The sequence below is a fragment of the Helianthus annuus genome, chromosome 3 (genome assembly GCF_002127325.2).
Source record: "Helianthus annuus cultivar XRQ/B chromosome 3, HanXRQr2.0-SUNRISE, whole genome shotgun sequence".
Taxonomy (NCBI): domain Eukaryota; kingdom Viridiplantae; phylum Streptophyta; class Magnoliopsida; order Asterales; family Asteraceae; genus Helianthus; species Helianthus annuus.
The window spans coordinates 155,567,252-155,579,472 of NC_035435.2; the positions used below are offsets into that span (position 1 = coordinate 155,567,252).

At 37.7% G+C, this 12,221-nt stretch overlaps 1 protein-coding gene across 1 annotated transcript; it reads left to right on the plus strand.

Moving 5' to 3' along the window:
* The first annotated feature begins 10,451 nt into the window (after window positions 1-10,451).
* On the plus strand, window positions 10,452-12,163 carry LOC110930355 (early nodulin-75). The gene is made up of 3 exons (XM_022173653.2): window positions 10,452-10,510; window positions 10,608-10,692; window positions 10,782-12,163. The coding sequence occupies exons 1-3, from the start codon at window positions 10,493-10,495 to the stop codon at window positions 11,894-11,896; spliced, it is 1,218 nt and encodes a 405-aa protein (XP_022029345.1). The 5' UTR covers window positions 10,452-10,492; the 3' UTR covers window positions 11,897-12,163.
* Window positions 12,164-12,221: the final 58 nt, after the last annotated feature.

The window sequence follows — 12,221 nt, forward strand, 5'->3', positions numbered from 1 at the left end:
TGCGAAAAGCGGTTTTGGGAACGTCTTCTTTGAGGACTCGAAGTTGATGATAACCAGAACGAAGATCGATTTTGGAGAAACAGGTAGCGCCTTGAAGTTGATCAAAGAGGTCGTCGATACGCGGAAGGGGATAACGATTCTTAACGGTGAGTTTGTTGAGCTCACGATAGTCGATACACATGCGGAAAGAACCATCTTTCTTTTTAACGAAGAGCACAGGAGCACCCCAAGGAGAGGTACTTGGACGAATGAAACCCTTATCGAGGAGTTCTTGAAGCTGAGAAGACAATTCTTGCATCTCGGAAGGTGCAAGACGATAAGGAGCCTTGGCAACAGGAGTCGCACCAGGTACGAGGTCAATACGAAAATCAACAGATCGAGGAGGAGGAGGACCGGGTAGATCTTCAGGAAAGACGTCAGGGAAATCACGCACCACTGGAACATCACTTAAACTTTTTCCCTTGCCCTTTTCTTCCACCACGTGGGCTAAAAAGGCAAAGTACTGTTTGCGTAAGTACTTGTTCGCTTGTGTGCAGGACATCAACTTTAGTCCCCTTGAAGGTCGGTCTCCATAAACGTGCAAAACGTCACCAGATGGAAGAGGTAAGTGAACGAATTTCTCGTGATAAGCGATTTCAGCATGATTCTTTTGGAGCCAATCCATGCCTATGATGACGTCGAAACTACCCAATTGCATGGGTACGAGATCAATAGAGAAAGCATGCTCGTTAAGAGTAAGACGACAATCGAGGAGAATGGAATCGACTAAGATGGACTTGCCATTGGCGACTTCAACGGAAAACGACTTAGGTAGCTTAGAGCGTGTGCAATTTAACAATGATTCGAATTCTAAGGACACAAAGCTTTTGTCCGCCTTTGATACTGGTGCGGAACGAGACGGGCTTGCGTGTTTCAACCTTAGAGTCGACGGAAGAGTGAGGAGTTTCAGAGGCTCGAATCTCGGAAATGACCTTTGGGACGACGCGAGTAAATTGATCGGCCATGAAAGCCATCATCTTCTTGGTGGAGCGAGACTTTGACTTCCTAGACGCGTTGGAGTGACGAGAAGACATCTAAGATTCAAAATAACGAAATGAGTGAGACTTGGTCATAGTGCTTGTTTTAGAAAAATGAAATTGATCACATAGCATAAAGGGTCACATAGCATAAAGTTTCAAGTTGATTAACATAGCATAAAAGTTTAAACGTCTCATATAGCATAATCATGAATTCCACATAGCATAACATGAATAAACGAAAGCATCGTAAATTTAGTTTGTTCACGAGGGATTATTATTGTTTGTGATTGCGATAACGTGCGAAATGATTAAAGCGACATTTTGAAATGAACGAACGTTCAAGTGTAAAAATCACATATAAATTGAGATACATAAAAGAGAGGCTCAATAAAACATTGGATTGTTTCGGGTAGAGAAACGTCGACTATTCCAAAGTGGGTCGAAAGTTCTTTCGATTTAGAGATATTGTGCTTTGGCCTATAAGTAAGATACTCTCGTCGAGAAGCGATTAACGGTGTCTTACCCTTCCGGTTACTACACATCTCTAAATGATTGAAACATTCGGGACTTTGGCGAGAATAAAAATCGAGGAATGGGACTTAATCGACGAGATGCGGGTTTCACCCCTAACTTGACGATTTCGTACCCTAATGTGGTTGGTACTCGTCGATCAAAATAAAATTTTGACACTTCGACGAGGGTCCACTAGAGTTGAAATGGAAATTACCATTAAGTTGTGGATGTCACTCCTAGCTTAATGGTGAAATTTCGTGCAAAAATAGATTAAAGGTAGAATGAGAGTCGTTTACCAAATTGTGGGTTTCACGCCTATTTTGGTAAGTTCTTCTCGTTGGTGTTACAAGAGTATAAAAATAGCATAAGTGTATTAGTGTTTGCCTTAGGAAAGGCACATAATTTTAATAGAAAGTATAGCTAGGAAGCATGCATGGTAGAGCACAAAAGTTTTAAACAACAAATAAGAGGCAAAATTCCTAGAACTATAGATTAGGGCAAAAGCATGGCAATTTTTCCTAATTCCCTATAGTTATGGCTCTGATACCAATCTGTCACACCCCAACCGATGGCGGAAACATCGGGATGAGACGAAGTGTGTATAGATTGCTAGAGACGTCATAACACTATGTGACAATATTTAATTAAATTCAAATTTCATTTCAAAGCTAAATTGTCATACAAGATTCAAATAGAAATAACAACATAGTTTCAAAATTGTAACATAACAACAAAAGATAGATTAATCTAGGTGTGTATCTAGTCCACCCTAAATCTTGTTTCGTCTTGCATATCATCTCAATAATTAACCTGCAACATGTATTAAAATAGAGTTCAATGCAAAAGCAAAGGCGAGTATACAAGTTTGACTACATAGCATAATAGAATAGAAACTCATATCCAACATGTTACTAAGTGCATAAATTTACTAGCAATGCAATTTTTGGCGTACAATATGATCAAACCCATGAATACAACGCATAAAAATAGCCTAATCCCAATCGTTCAGCGGGGTGGTAATGTTTAACTTAACAATACCCAATTAGAATAGCGGGCGGGGCGTTAATCCTATAGCGCTGTTAAGGTGGGCTAGCAAAGTTAATGAGCATATAACGTTCCAAATCGTTCATAGAGCATACAAGCATAGCAAATATTCACAATAGTTTCATGTCACGTTCATAGATAGAGTATGTTTTGTTTAAGCATAAAAGTTGTTTGAATAGGTATACATGTTGCATCCCAAAGTGTAAAGGGGAAAAAGGGATCGAGTATACTCACGGTTTACAAGTCTTGACTTGGAAGTTCCGAGAGTAAGTTTGGTGGATGATTTAGCTTGGAGCACCTAGTCCTTCTACACGAGGAAACGTAGGTGTGTGAGTTTGGCATTTACAGAAGATTAAGAATATGGAAATAACTTAGTATAACGAAAGTATATGTGTATGTGAAAATAATCATCTTTTAGACTTTATAACCATCATATGACACTAGGTAACCAATATGGTTATTTAATGTTTTTCATGGGTAGTGAACCCATTAGAATCATATTAAGGTTTAGGTCTTGGATGATATTCTACTTCTTTAACATGTAAACACAAGTTTAACATCAAAAGTTCGAATGAGTATATGCTTATACTTAGGCTAAATATTACATATTATTTAGGTCCAATATTTCAAGTAGGAGGTAGGAGATTAAATCTCCATTTAGGCACCTCTTAGTTACAAGGATGTCATGTATGGGGTAGGAAGACTAAGCTTCCATTTAGGCACCCCTTTGAAGTTCACCACTTCTCTTGATGTAAAGACAACCAAGGAGGGTCACGAACTAAGGTTTATACGAGTATGTAGGATAAGTTAACTAATAGAAATCATCAAATCATGTGAGGATTGTATGTTTGGACAACCCAAGTTGTTCCATAATCACTCATGTATCAAAGTCTAAGTTTGACATGACTTGTGGGTTAAAACCCTAATCAAAACACCAAGTTTATGAGGGTTAATCCTCTGATTTTAAGTGTCTCAACCATGTTTTTAAGCTTACCCAACCATAGGAGAGGTTGTAAGCATTAGGACATTGGTGTGAGATGTGTTAGACACAAGTTGGATAAGAAATAACAAGTTGTTGATTAATAATAAACAAAACAGAAAGTTTCAGTCCATTTTAGGGCAAATCCAAACATGATTCTTCCAAGGAAAAACCAAGGATTCAAACCCAAGGACATAACAAAGCAATAGGAAGAAGAACCAAGTGATTTGGTTGAGAAATGAGCAAGTTACACTCACTTTTGTGAAGATACAAGAATCTGTCCAAAACTCAGATTTACTGCAGATTAAGAGTGATTTTGTGAAGATTAGAGAGTTGTGAAAGTGTCAAATGGGTTGGAGAAGGTGGGTATTTATAATGGAGGAGTTATAAGATGATTGGAGGTGATTAGAAGTGGATTAAAGGTGATTGAGTGGATTAGATTAATGGGATTTCGTGCATGCAGCTCAAGGAAACACACATTCTGCCGAAACAAGGGGCTCGCGTGAAGCCAAGCCCTCTCGCGTCACGCGGCGGGTATGATTTTCAGATCTTTCGTTTTGTTACACTTAGGCCCCTGAAGTTTATATTTAATCCCTTTTGGTGCTAACTTGAGAGTTTAGGGACTTGTTTTGATATAAAAGCATAGTATAAGGTGAAATCAAGTAAGACGATCAAAATCAAAGTATAATTAGGCGTATAAATGTCATAACCAAGTATCGTTCTCGTTCAAAACACGTTCAATGCATAAGTTTAGTTTAATTACAAGTTTAGCACATAGTTTCCAAGAATAACGTTCAAGCACAAATTGATTCACTAATCGAACATACGAGCATAATTAGAGTGCGTACAACAATAATGTAACAAAATACAAGTTTCATTAATGATCCAAGTCTCGGTTTGATAATGATTACAATGAAAGGAAACGATTACAAGAATACAAGGTTTCCAAAAATAGAAATACGAACAGAACTTTCTATAAATGGAAAGTACAAAAGAGTCGGGCGTTACAGAAAGAGAGTGAGATCTAAGGGGAAGGGAGAGGCTAGACCGGCCAACATAACATGGAGGACGGTCAAGATGAGTGTCATGACCCTCTCGCGTTGGAGACGTGCTTAATTGTTTTTTTTTATTAAGACCACACGATCATTATTTTGTTTTACAGTGATTTTATAACCATATTATTATCGCTATGATAGTTTTAACTTTTAAGACCACCCGTAGTGGGCGTGGTTTTTTCAAAATCTTACACCAAACACGCCCAATATTGCCCTACCCCCACCCCCGGGGGCGTTTTCGGGCGTTTTGTCGAAAAAATTGTCTCCAGCGTGATTTAAAACACGCCTTGCTCCAATTTGGTTTTCCAATCACCTTCTATCTTCCTATTTTTTATCCAATAAGATTTTTTGATGGTTTTTGTTTTATTTAATTATGTTACATCTCATTTAACATAATGCTCCACATCTACAGCCCTTTTGTAAAAACGCCCAATAATACCCCATTGCTGACTGGGCTGTCATATGGTGCAAAACGCCCTATGGTGGGCCATTATTCACCCCAAGGGAGGATGATCCGCCACGTCATAGTCCTCCCAAGGATGGTCCATCCACCAAAACTAGAGGGTATGGGAGGATGGTCCTATTTATAGTCCTCCCCACCACTTTTATGTTTTTTTATTTTTTTTAATCTTTTACTTTTTTTTAACATTTAACAAATAAACTAACAAAATATTTTCATTAATATTAAAAAACATTACATAAATTTAAAAAAATCCTAATATATTAAAATAAGCTACTGGTCTTCGTCTTCCATGTCGTGGTCGGGTTCATTTTGAGCGTTTTCGTCGTACTCGCATATCGCTCTAGCTTTGTCATAAGCCTATACACTTATTTTTATTATTTATTCTTATTATTTATTATTTTCAAAACAAATCATATACTTTCCTGCAAAAAAGTCAAAACAAATCATATACTTTCCTTCAAAAAAGTAAACAACCTATATGCCTACTAACTAGTAATAAGCCTATACACTTATTTTTATTATTTTTTCTTTTCAATCGTCTCCCTCATCTCATCTCCCTCCTCGCTCCACCGAAATAGCATGCTGTAATTCCGGTAAACCCTGCAACTCCGGCAACACCTAAAATATCATGTCTCTCTTCTCTTTTTAACTTAAACTTCGCAAACAAACCAAGGAACAGAGGTAACATAAACTTTTTCAGGGGTAACTTAAATTTCCCATTTTTTAAATAACGGCTACTTTTCAGATGGGGCCCCACATGTTTGGTCCGTCGCAAACGGCAATAATCGGACGATGGAGACGGGACGGAGGGGGGTCGGCGTGGTGTGCCGCGCGTCGCCGAACCAAGACGGAGGGGGAGACGGACCCATACCGTCCAGCCTAAAGTATAAATGCATAAATGATGTCATTTAATAATAGCTTCTCTTTAAAATGTTAAGTATCTATGCATCAAAAGTCGAATGATTATTTCCTTTATCATGGTTATTAAATAAAAGCTAAATAGATATTTCTTTTTGGTTCTTGATGTAAAACTTTATCTACGTTTGACTACCTTCTCTAGAAATCATATAATTAATTTTAAATCTAGGGAAAAGATCAAATACAAATAATCTTAACATACTAAACATACAAATTGAAGGAAAACCTAAAAAGACAAGGTGGCATTTTTGTAATTACCACCAACTATCAAAGTTACAACCAAAAATACCTAAAAAAACACAAATTTTTTTTTAACATTTTTTATTAAAAAATCGCTACATTTCGTTAGCAAAAAAAAAAAAAATTTTTTTTTGGCTGCTATTAAAAGTAGCGATTTTTTAATAAAAAATGTTAAAAAAATAAAATAAAATAATTTGTGTGTTTTTTTTTATTTTTTAAGATTTTTTTAGGTTTTTTGGGGGGTTTAGTTTTTAGCATTTTAGCTTGGGTGGGTGGGTGGGGGGGGTTAGGTTTTTTTTAGGTTTTTGGGGGTGGGGGGGGTTAGGTTTTTTGGGGGGGGGGGTAGGTTTTTTTTAGGTTTTTGGGGGGTGGGGGGTGGGGGGTTTAGGTTTTTTTTTGGGGTGGGGGGAGTGGTTAGGTTTTTTTAGGTATATTTGTAGAGTAACTTTGATAGTTATTGATAATTACAAAAATGCCACCTTGTCTTTTTTAGTTTTCCTTCAATTTGTATGTTTACTATGTTAAGATTATTTGTACAAGAACTTTACCCTTTAAATCTATTTCAATGAAAGTGTTTTTCTATTTATTAAACCTTAAAAAAAAGTATTTCAAACAATAATCTTTGTAAGTAAGAAAATGTAACTGTTCGGAATTTAAAAATAAATAAAAGTCACTTTTATCTATTTAAAGTTAGCACTAGAAAAAAAACGGACTTTCGTCTTATGCATTAAAGGGTATGACGGTGGCTTCGATTGGTAGGTAGCGGTGGGGGTCGCTACAGTGGTGGTGTCAGCCACGCTTGGTAGGTGGTAGTGACCCATTGTGATTTGTTTCAAGTTAGAAGATTTTATGTGAATCAATCATTGTGATCTTCTAATTATGTTGAGTGTCTCAAATCAATTCGTTTAACAAACAAAAACTATTCGAATCATATATTTTCTTGAAAACTTCAGTCATGGGTTGTTTAGCTATAAAACTATATCAATTTGACAATTTCATTAGATGTCTCATAGACATGTTTTGTCGGAATTCATTGTATTACGAGTCATGAGATATGTTTCTGAAGATTAGTATTTGATATTTGATTATGTCCCACATTTGTAGATCAAGACCAAAGACTTAACTTGAGCCCATATGACTACAAGAGACAGTGTACCCACTACCCCTCTCATGGGCTCCCTCTTTTATGATCTAATCCCAAATATTGATTTATTGGATCTTTACTTCCCTCACTTAGAGGTGCACAAAAAAACTCAACCCGGACCCGAGCCCGAAAAAAAACCCGGACCCAGATATTATAAAAACCGAGTATTGTAAATTCGAACCCGATCTTACCCGTAGGGTAGAATCCGGATATGGTATTTGTTGTGAGAACCCAAACCCGGGTTTTTTTCAACCCGATTTATACCCGGGTTTTTTTCAATTAGTTTAACAAACAAAAATTATTCGAATCAATTTTTTTCTTGAAAAATTTGTCATGGGTTCAATTCATTAGATGTGCCATAGACATGTTTTGTCGGAATTCATTGTATCATGAGATACGATTTTCAAGATTAGGTTGGTGGGTGTGGAGGTGGTCATCACTTGGTGACGGACCGCCACGTAAGCGGCCACGTCACCAGGGGGTTACCTCACCCAAGTGATGGTCCTGGGATGTGTGGGTGATGAGCCTCCCCCTTTAATATTCACATCACAACCGTCATCCCCCTTCAAACACATAGCCCCGTCCCCTTCGTCTCTTTGCCAACGAAACTGGCGTGTTGGGTCCATAAGTGTTGACGGGCCTCGATGAAACCGATGTGCCGGGATGCACCCCACACCCACCAGCCTTAGTGTTTGATATTTAATAAAAAATGTATTATGTACCACAATTATAGACCAAGACCATAGCCCAAAGACTAAAGAGACGGTACCCGGACCCCTACCCCCCTCATGGCCTCATGGGCTCCCTCTTTATGATCTAGTCCCAATTATTGGATCTTTACTCTCTCACACACTAAATAACAAACGAAAACCGGTAAATTGGTTTATGTATAAATCCATATGACTAGATGGTAACGAGGAGTTAAAAAACATTGGGAATTTTGTAAACACAGATAATCAGAGATTCAGAGAGGCTTGTGATCACTCTCATATCAATTATTTCGGTGGTTCTCCTGAATAATTCAATTGGATATAACTCTGAATTCGAGAAATTCAATAACAGTATGTGTCTATGAGACTTCGTGAATGAACCAGTGAAAGTGGGGATGAAAGGCTGGTAACCTGTTGGCAGTTATTATTTTAAAAAATAAAATGCCTCCAAAATGCCATTAATTTTTATCTAAAAATTATGATGATTTTTAGAAAAATAATTTTTCTAAGGCATTTCTAATAAAGCTCAGCCGCAACCAGGGGCGTTGCCCCATTGGAACCCCATTCGAGGCTCTGTTCGAACACTTAAAATTATAACAACTTGAACAAACGAATATTTCCACACCCCTTAACTTGTTCGATATATATTATAATTCCCTTTGGGCAATCAACCGAGAATCGCCAAAAGGAACAAAATCTCTTCTGTTTTGGGTTCATCGTCTGAATATTTGATATATATCCCGGGTCAACAAATTGTTTTGGTGGCACATGGATTTGTTCACAAAGTCCACAGAGGGGCAAATTAGTAAATTTGGTGGCAAACACATAGACGCTTGCAGTATAACCCCACCATAATTTGCAAAAGTCCATTTTTATTATCTAAAATTTCTGCATTTTTTCCTTAGTTTGATGTTTTTGCATGTTTATTTTAGTCAATTGTGTAGTGGGGATCATGGGTAGTTTCTAGAACTTAACTGTTTGTAACTATTATATCTATTCTATTCTATTTTAGAGTCAGATGAAAATGATAATGAACAGAGTTTTAGAATAAAAAAAAACATTTGTGTTAATTTATCTCATTTGTGTTATTCTATTCTATGCTACTATGCTAGCTCTATCATGGATCGTTTAGTGGTGTTCTTAGACACGATTCTTTAACCATACTGATGTATTTGTATCACCGGTTGAATATCATCGCCCTATTATTTGTTTGTGTGGTGTGTATCACAAACGAGTCTTAGATATATCCTTTTATTACTTGTTGAATTCTAAATTATCTATCTATTGCCCACTCTGATTCCTATCAATATTGCATACTTCAGTAGATTAAGGATTTGCTTTTAATATACATTTTTTGAACTTATAATTCTCTGTATATATAAATTCATAACAAGTTGATTAATTAGTATTTTTTTTACCTTTATGAGTTTTTTTTCATATAAAACTTTAGAATTTTTCATTTTTTAATAAAACTGTTTTTTTTTTTATAATTTGACACAAATGTTGAATTCGTTTTTTGGTTGCTACTTAGCACGGTGTATGGTAGTCACATTTGGTCTCTCGGGTTTTTTTACCCCTCGACTTTCTAATACGTGTCGACATAATTATATAAATTCAACTCCGTCCACGTTTTACATCACATGAATCCCTTGGTGTTAGAACTTGGAAATTCGTGTTTGTATTTTACGTTTTTTCATGGTTTTGGTCACCGTTCGGTTGCTACTTAGTACTTAGTATGTTTTTACGCCCCATACGCCCCGCAACGAAGGTGTGATGGTAGCGGTGGTTTGGGTTCAGCAGCAAAGGTGGTGGTTTGGTGCGATGTTGGGATCAAATGTTGGTTCATTTAAGAGTTTAAATGCAATTCTCCAACTAAAGTGTAGCAAAAATATCATTTCAACATTTTTTTAACAGCAAATTTAGATCACTGACGGACCACACTATGTATAATGCTTATACACCAATTAAGAGGAAAACCCAATAAATATGGGAAAAACCCCCTTGTGGGAATCGAACGAGGACCCATGGGCTTTCATTTTGTGACGCTTATCGTTGAAATACCTTTTATACATCTTTCATTTTGCGACGCTTATAGTTGAAATACTTTTCATTACACGATATTCCTTTCATATTATTCCCTCGTTTATTCAAACCCTTTTTTTATAGAATTGAAGGCCCAAAATCGTGTGCTATTTCTGTCTTCAATAAACAAGAATATATATAAAAAAGAAGTATATCAAATCTATGTTTTATTTGCTTTGAACCAAAAGGAATAAAACAAACGCACACAAAGATGAGATAGATTCTTTAGATGTCCCACACACAATGCCTTTTATATATTCTGTATTTGTGCACAAATAAATGTCATGTATTTTGATTCCTTCATTCCACCACCACCTTCATCACAATGGTTCCAGAATTAGAGGTATTGTAATTTTTCCCCATACAAACTTCATCTTAGAATATGAATAATATGCAAATCATTTCATCTCATTTCTTTCATGTTTTGAACTCTAATGCAGAAACCAAGAGTCACCGAGATACAAGTCCGAATGGACTGTAACGGGTGTGTTCAAAAGATCAAGAAAGCTCTACATGGCATTAACGGTATATAGTCGTGTTAGTTTATATGTTTCTTATTTCTCGTTGGTTCGTTGATTGATATGTTTCATGACCGGTTTGTTGTTTGTTTTCAGGGATATACGATATCTATATCGACATCCCACAGCAAAAGTTGACGATAATCGGGTGGGCGGACCCTGAAAAGATCGTTAAAGCTATCAAGAAAACAAGAAAAAACGCCACCATATGTTCGCATACCACACCATCGGAGACAGAGCCGCCACAGGAAGGTGAACCACCGTCTTCCGATGATGCAAACCACCAGCCTGGAGAAGAAGCTCCACCACCAGAACAAGCTCCACCGACAGAACCGCCACCCGAACCAGAAAATCCTCCGCCAGATGCGGCGGCAGCACAACCTCCGCCGCCAGAGTCTACATCAAACCAGCCGCCACAATCTTCCAGACCAAAAGAGGTGGATGAGGTTCATGTTGTGTACCGTCAGCCGCCAGAACATACGAATAATGTTCGTGTTTATAGTGGGCGTGTGGACCATTATCCAGCGAGTCAAGGTGGTCCAGCGTTCAGACATGAACCGCCACAACCTATCCATAGTTATCACACATATAAACCCACACCTTATGTCACTGAATACGAATATATCCGTCCACCACCGCAATACACACCTTACAGCATACCGGAACCACCACGATACACCTCCTATAGCTGGCCGGAACCGCCACAACAATACACACATTATAGTCGACAAGGAGCGCCACAACACACGTATTACAGTCGGCAAGAAGCGCCACCACAACACACATATTACAGCCGTCAAGAAGCACCACAACACCACACATATTACAGTCGACAAGAAGCGCCACAACAGCTTAACAACCGGCCAGAGACGCCACAACCATCTTACAGCCGTCCAGAACCGCCTCCACAGCATTACAGCCGACCAGAGCCACCACCACCACAACAAGAGAACCACACGGATCCACCACAACAGAACCGGCAACCAGAGCCACCACAACAATACACGCATTACAACCGCCCAGAACCACCACAACAATACACACGCTACAGTAGACCAGAGCCATCAACATCATACACATACTACAACAGGCTCGAGCCACCGGATTATAATATGCATTACAATGGTGGATATCATCACAGTAGCAGCAGAAATGATGACATCATGTCACCTTTTGGAGATGAGGATCCGAATGGATGTAAAATCGTCTAAAGGAAATGAAACGAATCGAGGGCATCTTTTGGTCCAATTACTGGTTGCCGAACCGCGTAATGGAAAATAACCAAACAATTGATTTACACCATACAAAATAATAATATTCCCACAAAAACATGTGATGGTGATAGGGAAGAACAAGATTCTTAGCTTGTGAGTGCATGAAGAATATGTTCTACATTCCTATGGTGTTTATCTCAAACACTACTTTAGTGTATGTGTATTTAAAAGGAATACGAATTCTAAACGTGAAGTTTTACCTAATAATGAGTATTCGTATTTTCTCATAATCAGTCAACCTTTGACTTTATTATGAATCTCG

Excerpts from the sequence above, each read along its gene's own strand:
- LOC110930355 (XM_022173653.2), top strand. Across the intron at positions 10,693-10,781 it reads AGCTCTACATGGCATTAACG|GGATATACGATATCTATATC; the intron begins GTATATAGTCGT and ends GTTTGTTTTCAG.